The sequence below is a fragment of the Callithrix jacchus genome, chromosome 11 (assembly GCF_049354715.1).
Source record: "Callithrix jacchus isolate 240 chromosome 11, calJac240_pri, whole genome shotgun sequence".
NCBI lineage: Eukaryota > Metazoa > Chordata > Mammalia > Primates > Cebidae > Callithrix > Callithrix jacchus.
The window spans coordinates 73,181,213-73,208,658 of record NC_133512.1 but is presented as its reverse complement, the minus strand read 5'-3'; the positions used below and the strand labels follow the sequence as shown (position 1 = coordinate 73,208,658).

Here is a 27,446-nt window from a genome sequence, read left to right as displayed (position 1 = left end):
AGTCTCCATTTTAATTTTCTTCTGAGGCATATATTTAATTTAAGAGAATTGCAAATAGACATCTATTTGGAAGTATACTAATTGTTTTCTGGTAAAAGATTGAAAAGCAAGTCTTCTGTTGTTTTCTTCCTCCAAGTCAGTTAAACTCTGATCTAAAAGGCAAATGACTGACAATTACAGTGGTATAACAGCCGTGGAAGCTAACCTCAAACGGTCATATTTTAATATGAATCAGCCCGGATGTCAGCCTGGGCAGCTAAACACCAGCCTGGATTATAGGTCTGAGGAAGTGCAAATTTGACTGCAGACGTAACATTCGGGATTTAAACTCTGGGGTGTTACAGATACCCACCAAAGATCAGTTGTGACCAGTTATGCCATTTGTGGGGAAATTTCTCATGTTTTCTAATAATATTCATTCTAAATTCTTAATGGTGAATTTTCAGTTAGAATCATACTACTCATTTAGTTAACAAGTATTTATTCTGACTTCATTGTGCTCAATGCTGGAAATACTGGAATGAACAAAACAGACATTATTCCTCCTCCTAGTACTTACGTTCTAGTGGGAAGACAGGAATGGGGCAAGTGGTTATAAAGTATGATGAGTGTGGGAAACAGAGAGGGAAACCTAACTGGCTCAAAGATTCTTTTCCCAGAGAAGAAAGGGTGTTCTGTGAGCCAAAGAAATAGCCTGCACAAAGGCATAGAGGTTTAAAAGTGTGCAATATCAAGAAACCAACACATTTGTGTATGGTTTGTTGGCGAGAGTATGGTGAGGTGATGTTTGAGAGATAGGCAGGGGTCAGGTCGTTGAGGGCCCAGGGCCACATTAAGGAATTTGATCTCTGCTCTTCAGGCAATGGAAGGACATTCAGTGTTGTCAAAACAGTAACATGGTCAGATTTATATTCTGAAAAGGTCACTCTGTCTGCTAGATGGACATGGGAATCATAGCTACATAGTGACTAATGATAAAGCAGTCATCCAGGTGAAAAGTTATGAACATCTATATTAGGGAGATGGCAGTAAGCATGTAGCAAAGTCAGCACATTTGGGAGACACTGAGGAAGAAGAAACAGCAGGATATAGAGCTCGACTGAATGTAGGGTTAAGGAAAAGCGGAAGCGAATCAAGGATGGCACCAGATTTCTGGCTTAAGCATCTGGATAAAGGATGGTGTGCCTTCCTAAGCTGTGTCCCTTACACAGTCAGGGAGCAGGTTTGCTGCAGATTGGGAAAATGAACATGTTTAGTTTGCATCACTTGCACAACAGCTTTATAGAGATGTAGCTCAGGACACTAATTGAAATTCACACCTCAGAGATAGAAGAGCTCTTTGGGGTTAGAGAGATTAAAAGGACATTGTGTTCTGAAAATCATGAAAACTCATGAAGAGGTTGATCAGCAAAGGCCAAAATGCAGACATTTAGAAATCCAGAAAGGGTTTATTGGAGAGAGCTAACTTAAATGGGGGAAGCAAAAAGAAGAACACAGTTATATCAAGATTTGTGTTTCTTATAATAATCTTATTCTCAGTTATTCCTTTTGTGGTAAATAGTGAATAATTTATTGTATCATCCATGAATAAAAGTTGTTTAGGAAGTTACCTACCAAATACGTATTAGGGAAAGAGGAAAGATGTCAATTTGCCTCTTCTAATAGGACAGGATAGGGTTTCTAAGTGAGAGAAATACCTTACTAATGTGATAATATCTTAAGATATCTTCAGAAATCTTTACTCTCCTATAGCTTTTCAAAATATTCATTTAAATGGGCCATTATTCATTCCCTTCCTACTCCAAAGGATTATTTGAATATGAGGTTATATCTCCATGTATGTGGGAAAATGTTTCCTGCTTGTTAATCGGATTATCATTTTACTAAAGACCACAGGATCCATGGTGAGGGCAGTTCAGTTACTTAAGTTGCCTTAGTCACCGCCATATTTGTTGTTTAAAGGAAAAGTGAGTCAGAGCAGTGTCCCAGACAGTGTGCTTAGACAGTGGTTTAAGAAGACTCTTTCATTTGCTTAATTTTCAAAATTTTTTACTCTAAGTACAGGATCTTAAGTGCCTGTTATGTAGGCAACCTCCTGGAGTCCTCTTACTAGAATATCAGATCCATGAGGACTGAAACTTTGTTTTGTTCACTGCTGTTTTCCCAGAACTCTGGGAAGTGGTAGGCACTTGATCAATACTCATTGAATGAAGGGAAAAAAATGCTAGGCTCTAGGATTACCAAATGTGAGTAAGACCTATTTCCTGCAGCCCAGTTTGGAAGGGTGGGTGTGGGTAATTTAGATGTGTTGGGGCGGGCATAGTAATAGAGGTGAGCAGGGGAAAGGATCCCTTAATTCAGCCTGTTCAACATAGAAGCATGTGAATGTATCATTGTTCAAGGGAATTGATGTAGCTTATTCCTGCTAGAATACACTATAAAAAAGAGATGTCATGGTGGAAATTTCATGCTATGCCAAGGAGATTGGACTTGAACCAGTGGATGATGTGTAGGGGAGTCATAGTCATAGTCAGCCTTCCATTTTAAGTAGATTATATGGGATGTTCTCTGGGTGATAGACCAAAGAGGAGAAGGACTGGGGGCAGGGATGCAAATAGGAGATATTTTAGAAGTTAAAGTAAGAGATGAAGACTTCTTGAGCTAGGTCAGAGGCTAGAACAAGCATGGAAAGGACATACTGAAGAATGTTTAGTAGCTAAAACTGAAAGAACTTGTTGATTGATTAATTATTGTGGAAAATGAGGACCTGGGTGGAGGGATGGGAGGATAAGAATTGACTTAAAAATTCTGGCTTTGGAATAAAAAATTTAAAAATTGGCCAGCCATGGTGGCTTACACCTGTAATTCTAGCATTTTGGTAGGCCGAGGTGGGCAGATGAGTTGAGCTCAGGAGTTCAAGAACAGCTTGGATAACATGACGAAACCCCATCTCTATTTCTCTACAAAATACAGAAAAAAAAATTAGCCTGGCATGGTAGCTTGTAGTCCCAGCTACCTTGGGGACTGAGGTGGGAGAATCACTTGAGCCCAGGAGATCAAGGCTGTAGTGAGCCGAGATTGTACCACTATACTCCAGCCTGGGTGACAAAGTGAGACTGCCTTTAAAAAAAAATTTTTTTTTAATTTTTAAAAATCCGAATTTGGGCGGATGGAGGCCCTACCTCTAAAAAGATAGGTGATATAAGAGAAATAACAGGTTTTGAGGGAAAGGTGGTTTTAGTTTTATCAGACTGATTTAGAATCTGTGGGATATTCAGGCCAAAAGATGGGGAGAGACATAGTTACTGGACCTGCAGAGGGGGAGTCATTCTCATGAAGGTATAAATGTGGCCAAGATCCTCAGGGAGACTATGGGGGCATGAGGAGAAATGTACTCCCAGGAAGAACCTAGCAGAACACCAGTGTTTAAGGGGTGGAATGAAGATGAATCCACGTAGGAGACTAAAGAAAAGAAGGTCAAAAAAATTGTAAGAGAACCAGGTGATGCAGTCAAGTGTGGAGTGTAATGGGAATAACAACACTGTCTAATAAAACCAAGAAATTAAATCAGGGAAAGATGAAAATCAAAGAAAGAAAATTTTTTTAGATACAGGGCCTCATTCTGTCCCCCAGGCTAGAATGCAGTGGCACCATCAAAGCTTACTGCAGCCTCGACCTCCTGGGCTGAAGCGATACTCCTGCTTCAGCCTTCTGAATAGCCAGGACTTTAGGCAAGTGCCACCACACCTAGTATAACCAAAATTTGAAAGAACATTTACCATTAATTAAACCCCTGTCTACCACTCCAGGTTTACCTCATGCCCCTGCTCTGCTCATTTTCTTTCCCCTAGCACCACTGCTTTCAATTAGCTCCTCAAACAAGCCAAATAAATCCCTACCTCAGGACCTTTCTATATGTTACACCTCCTGCCTGGGTCTGCAACTCCTTCCATTCTTCATATGCCTGGATAGGCAGATGCTGAGCAAGTAATCACTGATGATAATGACAACAAAGCATCTTGACTTAATAGTGCCAGTTTTTATATTTATGACATTATTTCTTGAATTATAAATATTGGTCATGTTATCCATAATTATCAGAAAATCATGCTTCTTAATCTAGATCATTTCAAGGCAGTAGCAATGGGTTGGTATTACAGATTCATTCTTTCTTTACAAAAACATAAATCATATGATGATGATGTTAATGCCTCTAGATTTTAAAATAATAAGTGTCAGCCAGGTGTGGTGGCTCATGCCTGTAATCCCAGCATTTTGGGAGGCTGAGGCAGGTGGATCACAAGGTCAGGAGATCAAGACTATCCTGACCAACACAGTGAAACCTCGACTCTACTAAAAATACAAAAATTAGCCAGGTATGGAAGCGCGCACCTGTAGTCCCAGCTACTCAGGAGGCTGAGGCAGGATAATTGCTTGAACCCAGGAGGCAGAGATTGAGCTGAGATTGCACCACTGCACTCCAGCCTGGGTGACAGAGCGAGACTTTATCTCAAAAAAAGTGTCATTTCATTTCTAATATACTGTATATTATCTCTGTTATATTACAGCATAGTTTCCTAGAGGAGTGTTATCTATTACTATTATCACAGTAATAATGGAGCTTAAATTCCTTATAGCATACAGATTATTTTCAAATTGAATTGCAAAAAGAACAATTGTAATTGAATATTGGCATGCCGGTTCCATGTTAATTTTAATTGTATGTGTTATAAGGCTATCTCGTTTCAGCTATTTCTAGCCAAAAAATCGATTACTAAATACTATACTAGAATAGAAAGAAGCCAATGTGAGAAATTTAATAGTCATTGGTAGAGTCTAAGCATCTCTTACAACTGCCTGTCTGCCTCCTCTCCATCCCCACTGCCTCTGGCTTAGTTCAAGCAGTGTTTCTCGTACTTACTTTCCTGCAGTATTAGCTTCCAGCATGCAAATCTGAGTCTGTCTATAAAAACAGATATACAGACTAGTGGAACAGAATAGAGAAACCAGAAATAAGTCCACACATTTATAGCAAGCTGATTTTTGAATAAAGCACTAAGAACACACACTGAGGAAAGAACATTCTTTTCAATAAATGGTGCTGGAAAACCTGGATAGCCACATGCAGAAGAATGGAACTAGATTCCTATCTCTCATCATATACAAAAATCAACTCAAAATGGATTAAGGAATTAAATATAAGAGCCAAAAATATGAAACTATTAGGATGAAGAATAGAGGAAATGCTTCAGGACATTGGTTTGGGCAAAGATTCTTTTGGATGGTACCTCAAAAGCACAGGCAACAAAAGGAAAAAAAAAATAGATGGGCCAGGCGCAGTGGCTCACACATGTATTCCCAGCACTTTGGGAGGCCAAGGCAGGTGGATCACCTGAGGTCAGGAGTTCAAGACCAGCCTGGCCAACATGGTGAAACTCCATGTCTACTAAAAATACAAAAATTAGCCAGGCATGGTGGCACATGGCAGTAGTCCCAGCTACTTGGGAGGCTGAGGCAGGAGAATGGCTTGAACCTGCCGGGGCGGGGGGTGGAGTTTCCAGTGAGCCAAGATTGTGGCATCAGCCTGAGTGACAAAGTGAGAAAGAAAGAAAAGAAAAGGAAGGCAGGAAGGAAAAAGAAAAGAAAAATAGATGAATGGTATTACATCAACCTAAAAAGCTTCTGTATAGCAAAGGAAACAATCAGCAGAGTGAAGAGACTACCTATGGAATGGGAGAAAATATTTACAAACTATGCTCATCTGACCAGGGTTCAATATCCAGAATGTACAAGGAACTCAAACAACTCAGTAGTGAAAAACCAAATAATCTGATTTAAAAATGGGCAAAAGACCTAAACGGACATTTCTCAAAAGAAGACCTACATGTTACAGCCAGCAAGTATATGAAGAAATACTCAACATCATTAACACCAGGGAACTGCAAATCAAAAACGCAATGAGCTATTGCCTCATGCCAGTTAGAATGACTATTATCAGTAAGCAAAAAGTAACAAATGCAGGCAAGGATATGTAGAAAGGGGAACTCTTATAGACTGTTGATGGAAATTTCAATTAGTACAGCCATTATGAAAACATTATTGAGGCTCCTCAAAAAGTTAATAATAGAACTATCATATTATCTGGCAATTCCACTACTGGGTATATATCCAAAGGAAATGAAATCAGCCCAGGCATAGTGGTTTATGTCTGTAATCCCAGCATTTTGGGAGGCCGAAGCAGATGGATCACTTGAGGCCAGGAGTTCAAGACCAGCCTGGCCAACATGGTGAAACCATGTCTCTACTAAAAATACAAAAATTAGCTGGACGTGGTGGCACACACCTGTAATCTCAGCTTCTTGGGAGGCTGAGGCCCGAGAATTGCCTGAACCCAGAAGGTGAAGGTTGCAGTGAACCCAGATAGTACCACTGCACTCCAGCCTGAGTGACAGAGTGAGACTGTCTCAAAAAAAAAAAAAAAAAAACCTCACAAAGGAAATGAAATAAGTATGTTGAAGAGATATCTCCATTCCCACATGTACTGCAGCCAATATATACAATCAACCTAAGTGTCCATCAATGGATAAATGGATTTTAAAAATGTGATTTCTATTGTGAAATGTATACACAATAGAATACTAGTTAGCCTTAAAAAAGAATGAAATGTCTTCATTTGTGACAACATGGATGAGCCTAAAGGACATTGTTAAGTGAAATAATCCAAGCACAGAAAGACAAATATCTCATGATCTCACTCATATGTGGAGTCTAAAAAAAGGGGGATCTTACAGAAGTAGAGAAGAGACAAGTGGTTACCAGAGGCTGGGGAGGAAGTGGTGGGGGGGAGATAAGGAGAGGCTGGTCAATAGGCACAAAGTTACAGTTAACTAGGAGGAATAAGTTCTGGTGTTCTGTTGCACGGTAGGGCGACTATAGTTAACAATAATGTATTATTGCATATTTCAAAGTAGCTAGAAGAAAGCATTCTAAATGCTCTTTCCACAAAGAAATGATTAATGTTTGAGGTGATAGATAGGTTAATTACTCTGATTTGATCATTGCCATGTCTACATGTGTTGAAACATCACACTGTATCCCATAAATAGGTACAATTATTTTGTGTCAGTAAAAAACAAAACTTAAAAAAATTTGAGCCTATCACTTCTGGCTCAGAATTCCTTGGGGATACCACATGGCTTACAGGATCAATGGGGTTGTGGACCAAACTCTTCCTAAGGCAGCCCTTGCCCACCCCTGCAGCCATACTTCCAACTGACTCCCACCTCTCATCCTCAGTTCCAGAAGCAGAACTGACTCTCCTACAGCTCCTCAAACATGCCATGTTCTTGTTTCCCCATTTCTATAAGTTATTGCCTCTGTCTGAAACATCCTTTCCCCGACTTGTCCACTGAGTAAATTCTTGCTTATCTTTTGTTTGTTTGTTTGTTTGGGTTTTTTTGGATACAGAGTCTTGCTTTGTCACCTAGTCCAGAGTGCAGTGCCATCATCATAGCTTACTACATCCTCAACCCCCTGGGCTCAAGCAATCCTCCTGCCTCAGCCTTCTGAGTAGCTGAGACTACAGGAACACCCCATCATTACTAGCTGATTTTTCAATTTTTCTGTAGAGACAGGGTCTTGCTATGTTGCTCAGGCTGGGATGAAATTCCTGGGCTCAAGTGATCTCCTTACCTCAGCCTTCCAACGTGTTGGGATGATAGGCGTCAGCTGTCATGCCTGGCCTTGCTGTAAGTTTCATCTGTGGAGAAACTTTCTGAGAATTTCTGGGCAGGCTTAGGATCTCTTTCTTTGTGTTTCCACTGCACTTTCTATATGTCTCCACTAAAGTAATCAGCTTGTTATATTCTAATGTCTGTTCCATACCTGTCTCCCTACAGCACTGTCAGCTTCCTGAGGGCAGCAGCTGGATCATCCTATTTTTGGGATGCCTAGCAAGATGCCTAGTTCTTAGGAGGCACACCAAATATTTGATCATTGAGTAAATGAGTGGATCTGGCACCATTTCCTTCCTCTAACCAAACACTTAAGGCTTCTTTAAATTCCACATTATCTCAGCTATGCTCCGGGCTGAGTGGAAGCACTTACAGCTGCTTGTCTTAATCTGATGATACACTTGCAAGAGACCACCCATCAGCATGGAACACACACACAAATAAAGCCTGAGTCCAGTGAAGCAAAACCTCTAAGCAGGAAACACATGAAATCACTTGAGATTCAAGAAATAGGAAGAATGAGAGTTGGAAGAAAGCAGGGTAGCTCAGAGACAAATGGATTTGCCATGGATTTTCAAAAAGCACATAATAAGAATTCTGCCCAATTATGGGTTTTTGGGTTTTTTTCATATGGAGCTGGATCTCTCCTAGTCCTCTTCAAGCCCTTCTCTCCATCCGGTGGTCTTAAATGAATCTGCTGGTCCCATCAGTGATAGTTCCTTCTCACAGAGGTTATGATTCATTGTCTCCTGTTTCTAGCAAAGTGCCTACTAAAATCAGTGCAAACAGAAGTGACGAACTTTAGCCTGTCACCTCCCTCAAGGTAGATCTTTGCCAGCATGACTCTCCTCTCAACCTCCATAAGGCAGGAGCCAAGTAGTATCAAGGCAAGTTGATCTACTTCCAGGTAACAGAGATGCCAATTTTCCTTCCCTGAATAAGCATCACAATACAGAATCTATTTCTGTGTGGTGATCTAAGCTTGCTTTCCTTTAGACTTGGAGGTCAGTAAATTGGGACAGAGAAGCTGATACATTTTAAAAAGAAATATGATTACAAAATTCATACTAACAATTGAATGAGTAAAAATAAACAAGAATAACTGAGAAGACTGGTAGTCCCAGCTACTGAGGAAGCTGAAGCTGGAGGATCCCTTGAGCCCAGCAGTTTGAGATCAGCCTGGATGATATAGCGAGACCCTTTCTCTTAAAAAATAAAATAAATGCACATGTATCTCAGAACTTAAAGTATAATAATAAAATAACTGAGAAGAAAAGGTACACTATATTTATAAAATCATAATTACTAACTAGAGTAGAAAAGGGAATATTGCTTGGGAGATGAAGATAAATTTTCAAGAACATTGTTGTACATGACAGTATTATCAGTGAATTTAGAAAGAGAATGTGCTAATTGGGATAATACATATTTCCAAGTATAACTTTTGTTCTTTATTTATAAAAAAATGTGGTATGCAATACTGAACAGAGGAAATCTTTCAGAAAGAAGCATGTGACATGTAAACACTGATTCAAACAATTCCAAAGGGAAATGCATTTCATCCAAAAATTCTGAGAATATGCTAGCAAGATAAAAGAAAATTGAGTCTGTATATATAGATAATTTTATAAATAGGTCAGTTCACTCAACAAATGTTTACTCATTGTCAACTCTATATTATATACATTGCTAAGTCCTGGGAGTATGAAACTGAAAGACATAGTACTGGTATCAAAGTACAGTCTAGTGGCAAAATAACAAAAACAAGAAAAGCAACACCATTGTATGGTTAAAAGTTACTAAAAGCATGAGTTCAGAGAGATGGTTTCACATCTTGGCGGGTGCCATGGCACTTTGAGACCACAGGCAAGTTACTCAATTTCTCTGTACCTCTATTTCCTTCTCTTTAAAATGGCAATTGTAATATTACCTACTTCACAGTGTTGTTATGAGGATTAAGTAAGGCAATGCATGTAAACTGGCACATGGCAAGCACTCAATGCATCTTAGTGATTATTTATTTGAATTATGACATAGTGAGATTTATTTGCTGAAAAGGAGATGGAGGCACTGCACCATGACAGCACAAATGAGTTAGAAAATGAATACTTGTCTATTGTCTCTGTGGAGGAGTCAAGGAAAGCTTTTCAGCTTTTGAGATGGCAGCTGAAAGCTGGAGGAAGAAGTAGGTGGGAAGGCCTGGAGGCATGAGGAGGGTTATGAGTTGGGATCCACAGATGACTCAGTGCTGGAGAAGAGAGGCGATGTAGTGGGAGATGAGGCTTGAGAAGGAGATGGAGGGCAGAATGTGGGTGGTCTTGGGTGCCCTGCATAGCAATTCATGCTACATGCAGTATGCAGTAGGAGCCATTGAAGAACTCTGAGTGGAAGAATAAGACAGATTTGTGTACAAGAAACAAGTCTGGTGGCAGTGTGGATGATCTGTTGAAGAAGGGATGAGCCATTGCGATGACAGCTAGAAATAATGAAGTTTTGATAGTGGTGGCAGAGGGGACAGATTTGAGAGATATTTAGGAGGTGGAATTGTGAATTCTAGTCCCCTAAAAGTAACAGTGCTGAGTTAGAGGCTTACTGATTGGCTGAATATGGGGAACAGGGTGGCAGAGAGGAGACACAGAAAATGCTCAGGTTTTTCAGTTGGTTAGTTGTGAACATGGTGGTGCCATAAACAGGGTAAAGAACCTAGGAGAGTGATTAGGGTATGGAGACAAGATGCTGAATTCTATTTTGGACGTGTTTAATATTAGTGCTAGTACATCTCTCTAGACTCTGGGGCCCTTTGATTCTGGGTGACAAAGAGAAAACAAACACCCATCTGACTTTTGGAATCTTTGTTTCCGTTTTGTTTTGCTTTGCTTTGTTTTCTTCAGGATATCTAGAACCATAGGAATTCAGTGTGTTCAAATTCAAGCATTTCTGAAAAAAAAACTTACACAAGGATTTTCAATACTATCCCTCCAATTTTATCCCCTCTATCATAGCAAAAACTTACATCCTGTTTTTTCCTAAAAAACAAACAAAAAAGGCATTAAAGAAGTCTTCTTATGTTACTGACTGCCAGGGGCTTTTTTAGATTTCCTATGATTTATACCCCCAATAACTACATCAGGGTTTCCAGACATCCTGGAGTCCCATGTGGCCCATTCCATCTTATTTCAGAGTGTATTTTCCAATATCCTGTATTCAAATATCAAATATCCTAGGATATATGGATTTTATAGATTTCCCATATACAGAAATTGGAGCCCTATAAAGAGGGTCATAAAGGTGCAAAATGCAGATGAATGAGCAATGTACTTAAATAAAAGGAAAGTCCATTGTGAAAATTCATCTTTCACTAGACTCCTGACTGAAGCTAGAAAGAATCTCACGGTTTCCAGCATGAATTCTAGTCCTCTGAAAGTAACAGTGCTGAGTTAGAGGTGCTTATGACACATTCAGATGTCTAGTTATCAGTTAGAGAACAAGATTTGTAGCTCAGGAGAGAGATCTAGGCTAGATCTAGAGATGGCTGAGGTGGTCAAAGCCGTGGATGAGAGAAGAAAGAGAGGAGGAGAAGGTCAAGTTCCAAGCTCCAGGGAGCATCAATATGTATTGGATAGCTTTGGAAGATGAACCTACAAAGAAAACTGAAAAATTAACATCTAGAGAGGTAGGCGAAGAAAGAGGTCAGAGTAATATTATGGGAAACAAGGAAGATGCTATTTCAAAAAGCAGGGTATGGTCAGCAGAGTCAAGCTTCACAACGAGATCAAGTAATATGAGGATGGAGGAGTATCCATCAATTTTTGTAAAGCAAAACTGTTCATCTCTGTTTATAATACTTGAACATGTTAACTTTCATAGTTGAGTGCTTTGCTTGAACATTAGTGCATTTGTGCTGATACAGTTTGTTTAGAATAGAAAGTAAACTAACCAGAACAGTGTGGCTCTGTATAAAGAAATAAAGTCTAGTGTTAATATTTTATATAATTCTTTGTTGATATACAAAAAGATTCAACAACAGACTTGCATACTGGGTTTTTTCCTCCAAATTATGCTATTTTCACAAACATTCTAATACTAAAAGAAATATGGATAATGAAAAAATATATTTATATTACCCACCCTCCAAAACATCCTTTTAATTTTTCTGAGTATTCTTTCATTCTGTATACACGCACATATACATACACTATACACACACATATGCAGATGTGATTTTTTTTTTTGTGTGTGACAGAGTCTCACTCTGTCATCCAGGCTGGAGTGTAGTGGCACGATCTTGGCTCACGACAGCCTCTGCCTCCCGGGGTTCAAGCTATTCTCCTGCTTCATCCTCAAGAGTAGCTAGGATTACAGGCACCTGCCACCATGCCCATCTAATTTTTGTATTTTTAGTAGAGATGGGGTTTTGCCATGTTGGCCAGGCTGGTCTCGAATTCCTGACTTCAGGCAATCCACCCACCTTGGCCTCCCATAGTGCTGGGATTACAGGCGTGAGCCACTGTGCCTGGCCTGCAGATATAATTTTGTATACTGCTTTTTGAAACTAAGTATGTTACTATATATTCTTTATAACAAAGACTTCTCATGTTTGCAGATTATTCTATGTGTCCTATAATGTCTCAACAAATTATGTTTTAAATAAAAAGGGCAAATATACCTCTTCTAATGAAGAGATCTATGGTAGTCATCATCTGAATCAAGTGGCCCAACAGCATCACCAATTGTGGAACAACTGCACATATGTGCCTCCCAATGGGATGCTACAATAATTCAATAGTGTTTTTGCAAAAAATAAAAAAGTTTACCTTGAATGTAATCATAAGGAACTATTAGATAAATCCAGAATGTGGGACATTCTACATAGTAACTGGCCTAGACCCATGAAAAAGTCAGTGTCTTAAGAGAAAATTTAAAGAAAAAAGACTAAAAAGTCATGAAAACCAAATCCATTGCACAAAATGGATCTAAAATATTTGTTGACTTTTACTAGATATTATGATATTACTACTGTTAATTTTCTTGGGTGTCATAATACCATATATGTCTATATGATATATACATAATGTATAGTTACATAGACAAATGTCCTTATTCCTAAGGAGATGCACATGAAATATTTAGGGATAAAGCATCATGCTATCTGAAACTTATTTTCAAGTGGTTCAGGGAAATTTATGTATATTTATGTATATATATATATATGCATGTGTGTATATATATATATATATATAAACCATGAATATATATAAACTATGCATATACATAGAAAACTTCATACATATATATGAATCAAATATGTATGTTCATATACATAATAAATGTGGCAAAATGTTTATCATTGGTGAATTTAGGTAAAGGGTATATAGGTATTCTTTGTAACCATTCTTTAAACATTTCTGTACATTTCAATATTTGAGAGTTGGGGAAGCATGTTTTCTGTTTATGTTGGTGATAGTCTAAGCCAGATGTAGTATGACTCAGCGGTGTAGTAAGTACACCACACCACACACACACACACTCACACACAGCATTGCAACATTTGGTAACTAGTTCATTGCTTTTGTCTATGTACATCAGCTAAACAATTCCAGATGAAGAAGTATGGGGAAAGCATAGTGTTGAAGGATTTGTGTGCTCTTAAATGTCTGTGTGCATGTATCTGTTCCTGGCAGTGTTCCATTTTCCCTCCCACTACTCCCAGTGACCCCAAACTGAACTACTTCCTAACAGCTCACATTTTCCACATGAAGTCTTTGTTTATGCTATTTCCTCAGCCTGAAACACTGTTCCCATTGTTTCACTTGTCAAAATGATAGTCAATCTTTAAGGCTTCATTCAAAATCTCCTTCCTTTGTGAAACTCTTTTCTAGCCTGCTACCTCTTTCTTCCAACTGGAAGCATTCATTCCCTGCTGTGTGGTCCCTATAGCTCTCTTGAAATACGTACCTTATTCTTTCTGTAGAGAGTAAGTTGGTACATAAGGGACCTCATTATGGTGACTTATGACCAACTCATATTCCCTAGAGACAGAAAGTTCTGTTTAACTCTGTTGTTTAGGATGAAGTCCAGATTCCTTAGAGTAAGGTATGAGGTTCTTGTTACTTGGTGCCTACTTCCTTTTGAGCCTTATGTCTTGATACACCCCTCAATGAACCTGATACTGGAGCTATAATGAAGCCAATTTTCTACCCGGGACTCTTGGGCCCCTAAGATTCAAGCCCCTTAATTCTATGAGGTATAGAGGAGCAAAGTGCTCCCCAGTATTCCTGTGAATTTCTGGTGCCTCGAATTCTCATGCAACCTACAATGCTGGTGATTTCCCCAGGCTACCACTCCAGCTGCTTTTCTCTGCACTTCACCTGACTGTAAATTGTAGTCTCTTTTTATGCTTTAGGAAAATTAAAGCAAAACCTCTCTTTAGCAAAAACATTCATGAGCTTGGCTGACTTATGAAGGAGACCAAGGATGATTTCCATTGCAACAATGCTACAGCTTTCCTGAAAAGTAAGCATCAATCTGCCTTTTGCCCCACTGAGGCCGAGTCACTCCATTTTTCTGGCTCCTCTTGCCTCCTCATTTTTGGATTGTATTCCCACTCCACTCTTTCTGTCCCTCCCAGGGTTAAAATCTTGGCACCAGCCAGCCTCCAGAACTTTAATATTTATTTATTTGAGATGAAGTCTCATTCTGTTGCCAAACTGGAGTGCAGTGAAGCAATCTCAACTCACTGCAACCTCCGCCTCCTGGATTCATGCGATTCTCCTAAGTAGCTGGGTTCAAGGTAGAGGAGCCTCCGGAGTAGCTGGGACTACAGGTGCATGCCACCACACCCAGCTAATTTTCATGTTTTTTGGTAGAGATAGGGTTTCACTATGTTGGCCAGGATGGTCTCAATCTCTTGACCTCATGATCTGCCCACCTTGGCCTTCCAAAGTGCTGGGATTACAGGCATGAGCCACAGCGTACAGCTGCCTCCAGGACTTTAATTTGAAGCACTTAAGGAGATATTAAACGAAAAAACTAACAACAAACCCCCATAATTTCCTCTTTAAGAGGAATTCTCTGAGTAATTTTAGATAAATTCTAAAATATTCATTATAAACCCATTCATGCCATGCTGTGTAGTTCCCTATGCCTTTCTGTTTCATAGGTTATTGCCTTTGCACTTTCTGCTTCTTCCACCTAGAGTTGTTCCCTCCACTGTTTTCTTGGCAACTTAGGCTTCCCTACTCATGACTCTGTTCCATGAGGTCTTCTGTAGCCCATGGTAGCTGGCCCCATTATCCTCCTTTGATACCACAGTGGACAGTATTTACTTTTCACTGGGTTGTAATGATCTTGAGGTTCACGTCTGACTGCCACACCAGACTGTGGGCTCTTTGGTAGCAAACACAGCACTTCATTGACTTTTATATTTCCAGTTTACATCCCAAAGCCTGATCAATTTATCAAATGATGAATTCAGAATTAATGAATTTTCCCCAAATCTGAGAGTCAAGACTTCCTGAAGTTATGAAGAAAATCTGTAAAATGTAAATGTCACTTGTTTCAGAGAACACCTCCTAAGTTGGAGCATTTATGAACCTCATGGTGCCAAATAGAATATTTACCTTGCTGGCTCTGACGTTCTTTAGGCTGCTAATCTAAAAAGCTTCTGAGTCAAAAAAAAAAAAACATCAAAAATGAATCCTTTTGCTCAAAATAGTGTATTTCACTTGTCCTGTAACCAGCATGAGGCAGTTTTTAGTGGAAGCTTCATCTCTGGCAGCTTGATTTGTTGCTGCTCAGTTACAAAGGTGTGTTTAGTTATAGCAGAAAGGCCTTCTAGTTACTTGTCTAACACATGACCATGGTGATATCTCCATAAAACTCACACCAATTTAAAGTGTACAATTCAGTGGTTTTTAGTATGTCTGTGGTGGAAACACCAGGATAATCTAATTCTAGAACATTTTCATCACTGCAAAAGAAAAACCCTTCCCATTAGCAGTCACTCCCTATGCCTGTCCCACCTTGAGCCCATTATAGGCAACTGCTAATCTACTTTCTTTTTCTATGTATTTTCCTATTCTTGACTTTTCAAACAAATGGAATCAAACAATGTGTGGTCTTTGGGGTCTGTCTTCTTTTACTTAGGATGATGTTTTCAAGTTTCATTCATGTAGTATCATACATCAGTATTACTTTGCATTACCAAATAATATTCCATTGTATGGATATAACACATTTTATTTATTTATTTTATATATATATATTGCATTTTAGGTTTGGGGGCACATGTGAAGAACACGCAAGATTCTTGCATAGGTACATACATGGCAATGTGGTTTGCTGCCTTCTTCCTCATCACCTATATCTGGCATTTCTCTCCATGTTATCCCTCCCCAACTCCCTACCCCCCACTGCCCCTCCCCTAGTTCCCTCCCACAGACCCCAGTGTGTGATGCTCCCCTCCCTGTGTCCATGTGTTCTCATTGTTCAACCCCTCCCTATGAGTGAGAATATGTGGTGTTTGATTTTCTGTTCTTGTGTCAGTTTGCTGAGAATGATGGTTTCCAGGTTCATTTATGTCCCTACAAAGGACACGAACTCATCGGTTTTTATGGCTGCATAGTATTCTATGGTGTATATGTGTCACATTTTCCCTGTCCAGTCTATCATTGATGGGCATTTGGGTTGATTCCAAGTTTTTGCTATTGTAAACGGTGCTGCAATGAACATTCGTGTGCATGTGTCCTTATAGTAGAACCATTTATAATCCTTTGGATATATACCCAGTAATGGGATTGCTGGTTCAAATGGAATTTCTATGTCTAGGTCCTTGAGGAAGTGCCACACTGTCTTCCACAATGGTTGAACTAATTTACACTCCCACCAATGATGTAAAAGTGTTCCTATTTCTCCACATCCTCTCCAGCATCTGTTTTCTCCAGATTTTTTAATGATCACCATTCTAACTGGCGTGAGATGGTATCTCAATGTAGTTCTGATTTGCATTTCTCTAATGACCAGTGATGATGAGCATTTTTTCATATGTTTGTTGGCCTCATATATGTCTTCTTTTGTAAAGTGTCTATTCATATCCTTTACCCACTTTTGAATGAGTTTGTTTTTTTTTTCTTTCTTATAAATCTGTTTTAATTCTTTGTAGATTCTGGATATTAGCCCTTTGTCAGGTGAATAGATTGCAAAATTTTTTTCTCATTCTGTTGGTTACTGATTCACTCTAATGATCATTTAGTTTGCTGTGCAGAAGCTCTGGAGTTTAATTAGATCCCATTTGTCTATTTTGGCTTTTGTTGCCAGTGCTTTTGGTGTTTTACTGTGAAGTCCTTTCCTATGCCTATTTCCTGAATGGTTTTGCCTAGATTTTCTTCCAAGATCTTTATGGTGTTCAGTATTATGTTTAAGTCTTTAATCCATCTGGAGTTAATTTTAGTGTAAGGTGTCAGGAAGGGGTCCAGTTTCTGCTTTCTGCACATGGCTAGCCAGTTTTCCAAACACCATTTATTGAATAGGGAATCCTTTCTCCTTGGCTTGTTTTTGTCAGGTTTGTCAAAGTTCAGATGGTTGTAGATGTGTGGCATTGCCTCTGAGGCCTCTGTTCTGTTTCATTGGCCTATATTTCTGTTTTGGTACCAGTACCATGCTGTTTTGATTACTGTAGGCTTATAGTATAGTTTGAAATCAGGTAGTGTGATGCCTCCAGGGATAGCATTGAATCTATAAATTTCTTTGGGCAGTATGGCCATTTTTACAATATTGATTCTTCCTAACCATGAGCATGATATCTTTCTCCATCTGTTTGTGTCCTCTCTTATTTCGTTGAGCAGTGGTTTGTAGTTCTCCTTGAAGAGATCCTTTACATCTGTTAGTTGTATTCCTTAGTATTTTATTCTCTTTGTAGCAATTCTGAATGGCAGTTCGTTCTTGATTTGGTTCTGCTTAAGTCTGTTATTGGTGTATAGGAATGCTTGTGATTTTTGCACATAATTTTGTATCCTGAGACTTTGCTGAAGTTGCTTATCAGTTTCAGGAGATTTGGGGCTGAGACAATGGGGTCTTCTAAATATACAATTATGTCACCTGCAAATAGAGACAATTTGACTTCCTCCTTTCCTAATTGAATAACTTTATTTTTTTTCTTTCTTTCTGATTGCTCTTGCTAGAACTTCCAGTACTATATTGAATAGAAGTGAGAGAGGGCATCCTTGTCTACTTCCAGATTTCAAAGGGAATGCTTCCATTTTTTGCCCATTCAATATGATATTGGCTGTGGGATTGTTGTAAATAGCTTTTATTTTTTTGAGATACGTTTCATCAATATCTAATTTATTGAGAGTTTTAGCATAAAGGGCTGTTGAATTTTGTGGAAGGCCTTCTCTGCATCCATTGAGATAATCATGTGGTTTTTGTCTTTGGTTCTGTTTATGTGGTGAATTACGTTTATAGACTTGTGTATGTTGAACCAGCCTTGCATCCCCGGATGAAGCCTACTTGATCCTGATGGATAAGATTTTTGATGTGCTGTTGCCATTGGTTTGCCAGTATTTTATTGAAGATTTTTGCATCTACGTTCATCATGGATATTGGCCCGAAATTTTCTTTTTAGTTGCATCTGACGGATTTCGGTATCAGGATGATGTTGGTCTCATAATATGATTGGTGAAGGATTCCCTAACACATTTTATTTATCCTTTCATCAATTTATAGGCATTTAGATTGTTTCCACTTTTTTCTTTTCTTTTCAGTTTACACATTGTACATTGTATATGTACATATTCCATTGTACATATTTATGGAATGCAGTCTGTTATTTCCATATGTGTAACGATCAAATCATAGTAATTAGCATCCATCACCTCAAACATTTATCATTTCTTTGTGTTGTGAGCATTAAAAATCCTCTCTACTCGCTTTTTGAAAATATACAATAAATTATGGTTAACCACATTCACCCCACAATGCTGCAGAATACCTGAACTCATTCTTCCATCAAACTATAATTTTGTAATCATTAACCAAGCTCTTCCCATTCTCCCCTCTTGCTATCTTTCCCATTCTCTAATACCGACAATTGCACTCTACTTTTTCTTAGCTCCCGTGAGTGAGGACATGTGGTATTTATCTTTCTGTGCTTGTCTATTTTGCTTAACATCATGTCTTCCAGGCTCATCCACGTTGCTGCAAATGACAGGATTTCATTGTTTTTTGTGGCTGAATAGTATTCCAGTGTGTATAATGCCACATTTTCTTTATCATTTGTCTGTTGGTGAACATTTGAGTTGATTCCATATCTTAGCTATTGTGAGTAGTGCTTCAGTAAACATGGAAGTGCTGGTATTTCTTTGATATACTGAGTGCCTTTCCTTTGGGTAAACCCAGTAGTGAGATTGCTGTATCATAGGGTAGTTCTGTTTTTATAGAAATCTCTGTACTGTTTTATGTAATGACTGTCTTAATATATATTCTCACCAACAGTGTATAGGAGTTCTCTTTTATCTGCATCCTCACTAGCATTGTTATTTTTTGTCTTTTAGATAATAGCCATTCTAACTGGGATGAAATGATATCTCATTGTGGTTTTGATTTGCATTTCCATGATGATGATTTTTCATGTTTGTTGACTATTTGTATGTCTTCTTGAGAGGTTGTTTGGAGGTTCGAGCAGGGGAGTGCAGCTACTTATATAACCCAGACCAATAACTCATCCTCCTCTATCAGGGTTTGTCACCCATTTTGACCAAGCATGCAGAGACACACATGGAACAGAAAAGGAGCAAAGGGACACCTGCCTAGCCAGCCAGATCAGCTGAATCAACCCTGATGATCAGTGGGGTGGCCGATGTTGCAGCCACATCACCCTCACATATGTCTTCTTTTGAGAAATGTCTGCTCAGTTCCTTTGTCCCCTTTTTATCAGATTATTTTGCTTATTTGCTGTTGAGTTGAGTTCCTTATATATTCTGGTTATTAGTCCTTTGTTGTATGACTAGTTTACACATGTCTTCTCCCATTCTACAGGTTGTCTCTTCACTTTGTTGATTGTTTCCTTTGTTGTGTATAATCTTTTTAGTTTGATATCATTCATTTTTCTATTTTTGTTTTGTTGCTTGTGGTTTTGAAGTCTTAGCCAGAAAATATTTGCCAAGATCAATGCCCTGAACCATTCCCCCTGTGTTTTCTTCTAATAGTTTTATAGTTTCAGGTCTTATGTTTGAGTCTTTAATCTGTTTTGAGTTGATTTTTGTATATGGAGATATAGGAGTCTAGTTTCATTGTTCCGCACATGGATATCAAGTTCTCCCAGCATCATTTAATGAAAGGGTGTCCTTTTTCCCAGTTATCCTTGGTGATTTTGCTGAATGTAAATGTATGAATTTTATTATGAATAGTGCTGCTATAAACATTCAATTACTTGTTTTTGTGTAAACACACGTTTTCATTGCTTTTGTGTATAAACCTAGGAGTAGAATTGCTGGGTAATATTATAACTCTGTTTAATTTTTGAGGAAATGCCAGACTGTTTTCCAAAGTGGCTGACTTATTTTACATTTCAATTAGCAGTATATGATGGTTCCAATTTGTCCACATCCTTACCAACACATTTTATTATCTATATTTTAAATTATAGCCATCCTAGTAGGTATGTTATTATACATTTATCTAATGGCTAATAATGTTGATCAATTCAGTTTTTAGGTCATATGTTTTAATGAACAATTACAGTGATGAGACATGGCATTCCATTTTAATATTTTAATTTTTAATAATTTGAATAAAGTAGTAAAGAGCATATATGCTGTTAAATATCTACAGGTCATCTTTTTTTTTTTTTTTTTGGAGATGAAATCTCACTCTTGTCACTTAGGCTGGAGTGCAATGATGCGATCTCAGCTCATTGCAACCTCCACCTCCTGAGTTCAAGTGATTCTCCTGCCTCAGTCCCCGAGTAGCTGGGATTACAGGTGCCTGCCACCACACCTGGCTAATTTTTATACTTTTAGTAGAGACGGGGGTGGCGGTGTTTCACTATGTTGGCCAGCCTGGTCTCGAACTTCTGACCTCAGGTGATCTGCCCACCTCAGCCTCCCAAAGTGCTGGGATTACCACTGTGCCCATCCACAGCTCATCTTAAAAAATTCTAACTTGACTGCATAAAAGTGAAATCTAAGCAAAAACTTCAGAGACAGTTTCATAGGACAAATTTTCTATGGGATATTAAAACATACTTAGCTATTATCAAGTATATGGCAAAGAGACAATCTTTGCATCTCCTACTTGATATTTGTGTTCAAACAATTTGGATTCTATTGAGGAATATCTAAACTCTTCCAATTCTTTTAACATGAATAAAATAGCATCCACATCTGGAACCCAGACCACATGTGATGGCTCCACAGGGTTTGGTCAGACTTTGTTTTGAAACAAGGAGGCAGAAAACATAATGTGTTCCTAGCAAAAGAATCCACAGTCACAGTAAAATTGAAAGAATGAGGTTGCATAGAAGAAAAAGATATCCCTGAAGAAACTGGAGAAACAAATGAAAAATTATGACACAGGAATAAAGTCATCATAACATAAATGCAAATGAAAGTTTTAAAAAAGTTAAAAGAATTCACAGAGTGATTTTACTTTGAAGTGGTATCCAATACCACTAAACAAAATTAGAAATCATAGTTTAAGCAGAGGCTTAAATAAAACACATTTTACTTAATCCAGACTTTTTTAATGAAAATGCTCAATCTGTGCATTAGGAAGAAAAAAAAACAGGATACAATGTTTGCATAGCCCATTTTTAATTGTGGTCCAAATGTTGTATTTAAGATCAATAAAAAAATATAAACCAATTCTACAAATAAATTATAAAAAGGACAAATCTATGTGTCATTTCTGGTATTTTCCCTGCCAGCCAGTCCTGGAATCATAGAATGGGGGGAAAAAACAACTCTGCTCCCTTCCACCTAGTTTAGGAAGCACAGTGGATGGGATTATGTAAAAGTAATGTGATCCTGAATGAAAAACAGGAGGATGGCTCAATAAGCCCATTTGTCAGTTCCTTATCTGAGTGTTGTGCCAGTAAATTTGGGGAAAAAATACTGAGAAATGGGATGACAAATTCACACATAAAAAACTAAGGGTTAAAAGTGCAGTCTGTTTTTTTTTAATAAAAAAAATCTAAGGTTTTTAACCTGGAAAAGAAGTGGTCTGTTACTGAATGATTATTTGTCTCTAGGCCTTTACATAAAGATCTGTTCTCTTCCTCTTCAGGGGATTAATCATTATAAAATGAGCTAAAGATTTTTAGATGTTTTGGTTAGGCATAAATAAAAATTTATTAACAAGTAGATTCTTTATCCACATGAAGTGTCTTCAAAATAAATTGGTAAGTTGGATTTGTTTATATTGATTCAGATAACATTTATCTGGAAACAAGTGGCAAGATAATAACCTGCAAAGGAGTTTTCTGGCTCCGGGATTCCATGAAACCTTTTGTAAAACATTAGAGACAACTTGAAAATTTTACTTAATGATATTGCTTAACCTAAGTGATCTTATGCTTTTTTAAGTGTAAATAAATATGACAACAGCTAATATTTTTTAGATTTCATAAATTTTTTATGTTGTTAATTTGTATACATGGTTATTGGAACTATATATTCCATACAAAATGATCTTTATATTAAATATTTTTAGGATTTGAATGTACTTTCCAGACATAAAAAATTGAAGGAACTTTCTGTATCTGCATGTTATAGAATCACTGATGATGGAATTCAGGTAAGATAATTAAGATTTTCTGTTAAAGAATTAAGATTGAATTTTTTAAAAAAATTATTAATTCACTTTATTTCTTCTTTCTATCATTTTTTGGGGAACAGGTGCTCCTTGGTTACATAAGTACATTCTTTAGTGGTGATTCATGAGATGCTGGTGCACCCACCATCTGAGGAGTATACACCGTACCTAATTTGTAGTCTTATTCCTCACCCACTTCCTACCTTTTCCCCCAAGTTCCCAAAATCCACCGTATAATTAATTAATATGCCTTTGTATTCTTATAGCTTAGTCCCAGTTATGAGTGAGAACATACAGTGTTTGGTTTTTCCATTCCTGAGTTACTTCACTTAGAATAATGATCTCCAATTCCATTCAGGTTACTGTGAATGCCATTGTTTCATTCCTTTTTATGGCCGAATGTATTCCATTTGTACCACAATTTCTTTATCCACTCATTGATTGATGGACATTTGGATTGGTTCCCCAATTCTGCCTTTGTGAATTGTACTGCTATAAGCATGCCTGTGCAAGCATCTTTTTTGTAAATGACTTCTTTTCTCCTGGGTAGATACTCAGTAGTGGGATTGCTGGATCAAATGACAGTTCTACTTTTAGCTCTTTAAGGAATCTCCACACTGTTTTCCATAGTGGCTGCACTAGTTTACATTCCCACCAAGAAGTGTTCCCTTTTCACTCGATCCCTGCCAACATCTATTATTTTTTGATTTTTTGATTATGACCAGTCTTGCAGAAGTGAGGTGATATTGCATTGTGGTTTTGACTTGCATTTCCCTGATCATTAATGATGTTGAGCATTTTTTTCATATGTTTGTTAGACATTTGTATATCATCTTTTGAGAATTGTCTATTCATGTCCTTAGCCCAATTTTTGATGGGATTGTTTTTTTTTCTTGCTAATTTGAGTTTCTTATAGATTCTGGATATTAGTCCTTTGTCAGATGTATAGATTGTGAATATTTTCTCCCACTCTGTGCCTTGTCTATTTACTCTGCTGATTGTCTCTTTTGCTGTGCAGAAACTTTTTAGTTTAATTAAGTATAAATTGAATAAATTTTGTGGGTCACAGTAGAAAAAAAAAGAAATGGATTGGAAATGTAACAAAACGTATTTGATCTTAGTTGAACCAAGTTCTTCTCCAGGCTCTTAGTTAGGTCTCCACAACCAAAGTGATTGAGATTTATTTTCCCATTTTTGCCTATCTACTCTCTCCCTTCCTCATGTCCGATTCAAAATAAACAAGGACATTTTACATGGAGAGTGATGAACTGCAGTGTGGTAAAAGTCTTCTCATATAAACAAAGTATTCTTTAGATAGAAATGTCATATAATCTAATCATGAAAGTTGGAAGAGTTTGAAAAATTATGCTAGATACTCAGCAATTAGGAGCTCAAGCTACTCAGACATACTTGCTAGCATCCTTTATGGGAATAGAAAGCATAAGATAAGTAATTGGCTAGGATAAATGATTGTGTGCTCAACTGATTCTTCAAGAGCTGATGAGAAAAGTGAAATTCCTAGACCTAATCTTGAGTGATGTGCAGGAAGTCATAAAGTACATATTGTGAGCAAGGCACAGTGTAATTTTTTCATCACTTTAAGCATATCAATATGCTGTTAGAAAAAAACCCTAAAGTCATGTGTCATACATGTATTGAGCAAGAAGGGAAGCAATAACCTAGGAATGCAAGCACTGAAACACAGTGGAAGTTCCAGATAAATGTGCCTTTAGAGTTTAAAACCCCAACCACTCAGAAAAACCTGAAAAAAAGTAGGAACAGAGAAAGAGAGAGAGAAAAGAACAGAGGAAGAAGAAGGAGGAGGAGGAAAGGGGAAGAGGAGAAGGAGGAGGAGGAGGAAGAGGAGAAAGAGGAGAAAAGGACAAGGGGGGAAGGGAAGGGAGGGGAGAGAAGAAGGAGGGAGGAGGGAAGCAGAGAGGGAGGGAAGAAAAAGAGAAAGAAAAATTCTGTTTTTGAGATAAAAGGGCTTGTCCCACAAGTAGGAAGATAATGCAATAATAGCTGAGAAGTCCACAAAGCATGGCAAACCTGAAGTTATCTCTGTCAATTTGAAGTAGACTTTCCAAGAAGTTTTAACGTAACTAATAAGAGAGTTTTAAAATACCATCCCAACTAGTGGGCTGTAGAGGATTCCAGGTCAAAAAATGCTCTAGGCCGGGCATGGTGGCTCAAGCCTGTAATCCCAGCACTTTAGGAGGTCGAGGCAGGTGGATCACGACGTCAAGAGATTGAGACCATCCTGGTCAACATGGTGAAACCCTGTCTCTACTAAAAATACAAAAAATTAGCTGGGCATGGTGGCGCGTGCCTGTAATCCCAGCTACTTAGGAGGCTGAGGCAGGAGAATTGCCTTAACCCAGGAGGCGGAGGTTGCAGTGAGCTGAGATCACGCCATTGCCCTCCAGCCTGGGTAACAAGAGAGAAACTCCATCTCAAAAAAAAAAAAAAAAATGCTCTAGACCTCTAGCATTGAATTCTAGACTTCTGGAGCTGAAAGAATCTTAGAAACATCTAAATCAACTCCCAAATGTTAAGGTAGTAAGAATAAAAAATTACCTCAAAGGCCAAGAGGGCTTAAATGACTGGCCCAAAGTCTTATACATTCTCAGCAAACTAATTCAGTAACAGTTTTATGGAAGTGAAAGGTAGAAATGGAGAACTGCTCTTCTATATGGTTGATTGACAGCTTAGTGAGAAAAAGTATTTTCAAATTGTTTTTGCTGTTTCTCATTGTGTCTGAACAACGTAATTATACTTAAGGGAATCTGCTTTAAGGAGCATTAGTGTCACATAATGTGAATTTCCCCCAATTTTAGACCAGGGGTACTAATGTTCTAAGAAGTCCCTAAGAAATCTGTCTGGTAGTATATTCAATAGTATAGAGTTAAATAAACAAACATAAAACAAATATCTCAGAGGGGACTAGAAACTTCCGTATTGGAAATATTCTAACTCTTTAATAACAAAAAGGGTTACAAATCATTTAGATGTATTTAACTTACTAAGAGAAAAAGCCAAAAGATTGCTCTAAAGTTGAACTATGATTGACTTGCTGCAATTAACTTAAGGGTTAAGCATGTATTTACACAAAGCTTCATCTATAAATATGATATAGTCAGGCTTTCAAAAGATCTTTGACAAGGTGATAGACCAGAAAAAACAGTTTAAAATATTAACATTTCTAATACTGGGTTATAGTTCTCATATGGTGATCAATTATATTTGACCAATTTAGAAGTATTGAAACCCACCATGGTGATGACATAGCTTCTTAATATGCATCCTTGATTAATTTTGGATGCCCCTCTCATCCTTGGGATGAAGGAGTATTGACCAAAGTTTGATGTTAAGTATCAGGAGATCAGTGTTTTCTATCACTTATTTTTGATGCTGTGAGGTCCAGACATTTTTCTTTTCACTCTTTGGAGCCTAAAAATTGTACTATTTTTAGGTGCTCTGAGACTGTAGATGAAAGCATTTACCCATTTGCTAACTATATGACCATACAGTTTGGTTTTGGCATACCTTTAAAACAATTTAATCTTTTAAAAACTGACATGTATTTCTTTTCAGTAGTCTAAAAGATTAGTTGTTCTACTCTAGTCCATGAAAAAGAAATTTTCTTTTTTTTAATTTTTTCTAAAAAGACAAACAATCCAAGATACATGTGCAGAACATGCAGCTTTGTTACATAGGTATACATGTGCAATGGTGGATTGCTGTTCACCTATTGACCCATCCTCTGAGCTTCCTCCCCTTACCCCGACCCTGAAATTTTTCTTTGTCATCATTCCTCATCCCTCTTTTTCTCCTCCCTGCTTTTGATATGCATATGTCTGTGTTTGTCTGTGTTGTGGCTCCAGTTTTACCTCTTCCAAGGTTCATACTTCTGGGCATGTGATAATGTTTCTTCAGCCCAATTATTAAGTCCCAAAAGGGAACAGACAAAGCAGGGGGAGGAGAAAGTGACATATAAGCTAATTTCACAATTCCTAATCTGGATTTAAAAAGAGAAGGAAAGAGAGTAAAATAAGGTGAGTAAATTGAGATGTTTAGATTATCCACACTTTATCAAGAATGCTCTCTTGTTACTTAGAAAAGGTAACTATAGGAGAGATTCTGTTTTTAGCACAAGACATTGAAAACTTATACACTACATAATTCACTTAATGAGAAAAATTAATACAGTTTTCACCTTGGTTAGGTTTTGCAAGAGTTGTGAACATAATAAAAATAAAAAATTACCTCATTTTAATGTTTAGTGGAAACCACAGCACATGCAGAGTCAGTGTCTGGAGCCACAGATGTGTTGACTTTTAGGATCTGTCTTTAATTAATTTCTCCAACTGTAGTTCTTTTCTGAGAACAACAGACACTCAATGATTATGTTACACTAAAATTATTTGGTGCTCTTGAAAGGCATTTTAGAGAAGATGTTTGATGCAGCTGTAACTGAGCATTTCTTAAGAAACCTTTTTCTTGAGCATTTTATGAAGTCAGTTAAATAACAGCCAAGTATGGCAAAGGAATTGGCTTAAATGCAGTGTTATGCTACAGACATATTAGAACTTCCATCTTACTAAGTTCTTTTGATAGAACAAATGGAATAAATCCAATTATTTATTCTGGTTGCTTTTCATACTCTTAATCTAGTTAGCATTTCTCTTTCCCCTTTCCTAGAATGAAGCATAATGTAAATACATTTATATACTATCCATACACATGAATATATATTTTTATGCAGATTATCTTTAAATGAGAATCTTGCAGCTAGACAAAAAATTCTAATTATTTCATTGTTAGTAGGTTGAGGTAGTTAAGAAATGGTATTAGCAGGAAAAAATCAGGTTTCATTAGGATGCACCACAAGGACTGACAGGTGTG

General features: G+C 37.7%; 1 protein-coding gene across 32 annotated transcripts in view; it reads left to right on the top strand.

Annotated features, from left to right (window-relative positions):
- Positions 1-27,446, top strand: part of FBXL13 (F-box and leucine rich repeat protein 13) — a 309,560-nt gene that overhangs the window by 232,071 nt on the left and 50,043 nt on the right. For all 32 annotated transcript variants that reach the window (XM_054237838.2, XM_078343056.1, XM_054237844.2 and 29 more), the window contains one exon: positions 22,440-22,523. In XM_054237838.2, the coding sequence (XP_054093813.1) occupies positions 22,440-22,523 (84 nt within the window). The remainder of the gene's footprint in view (positions 1-22,439; positions 22,524-27,446) is intronic.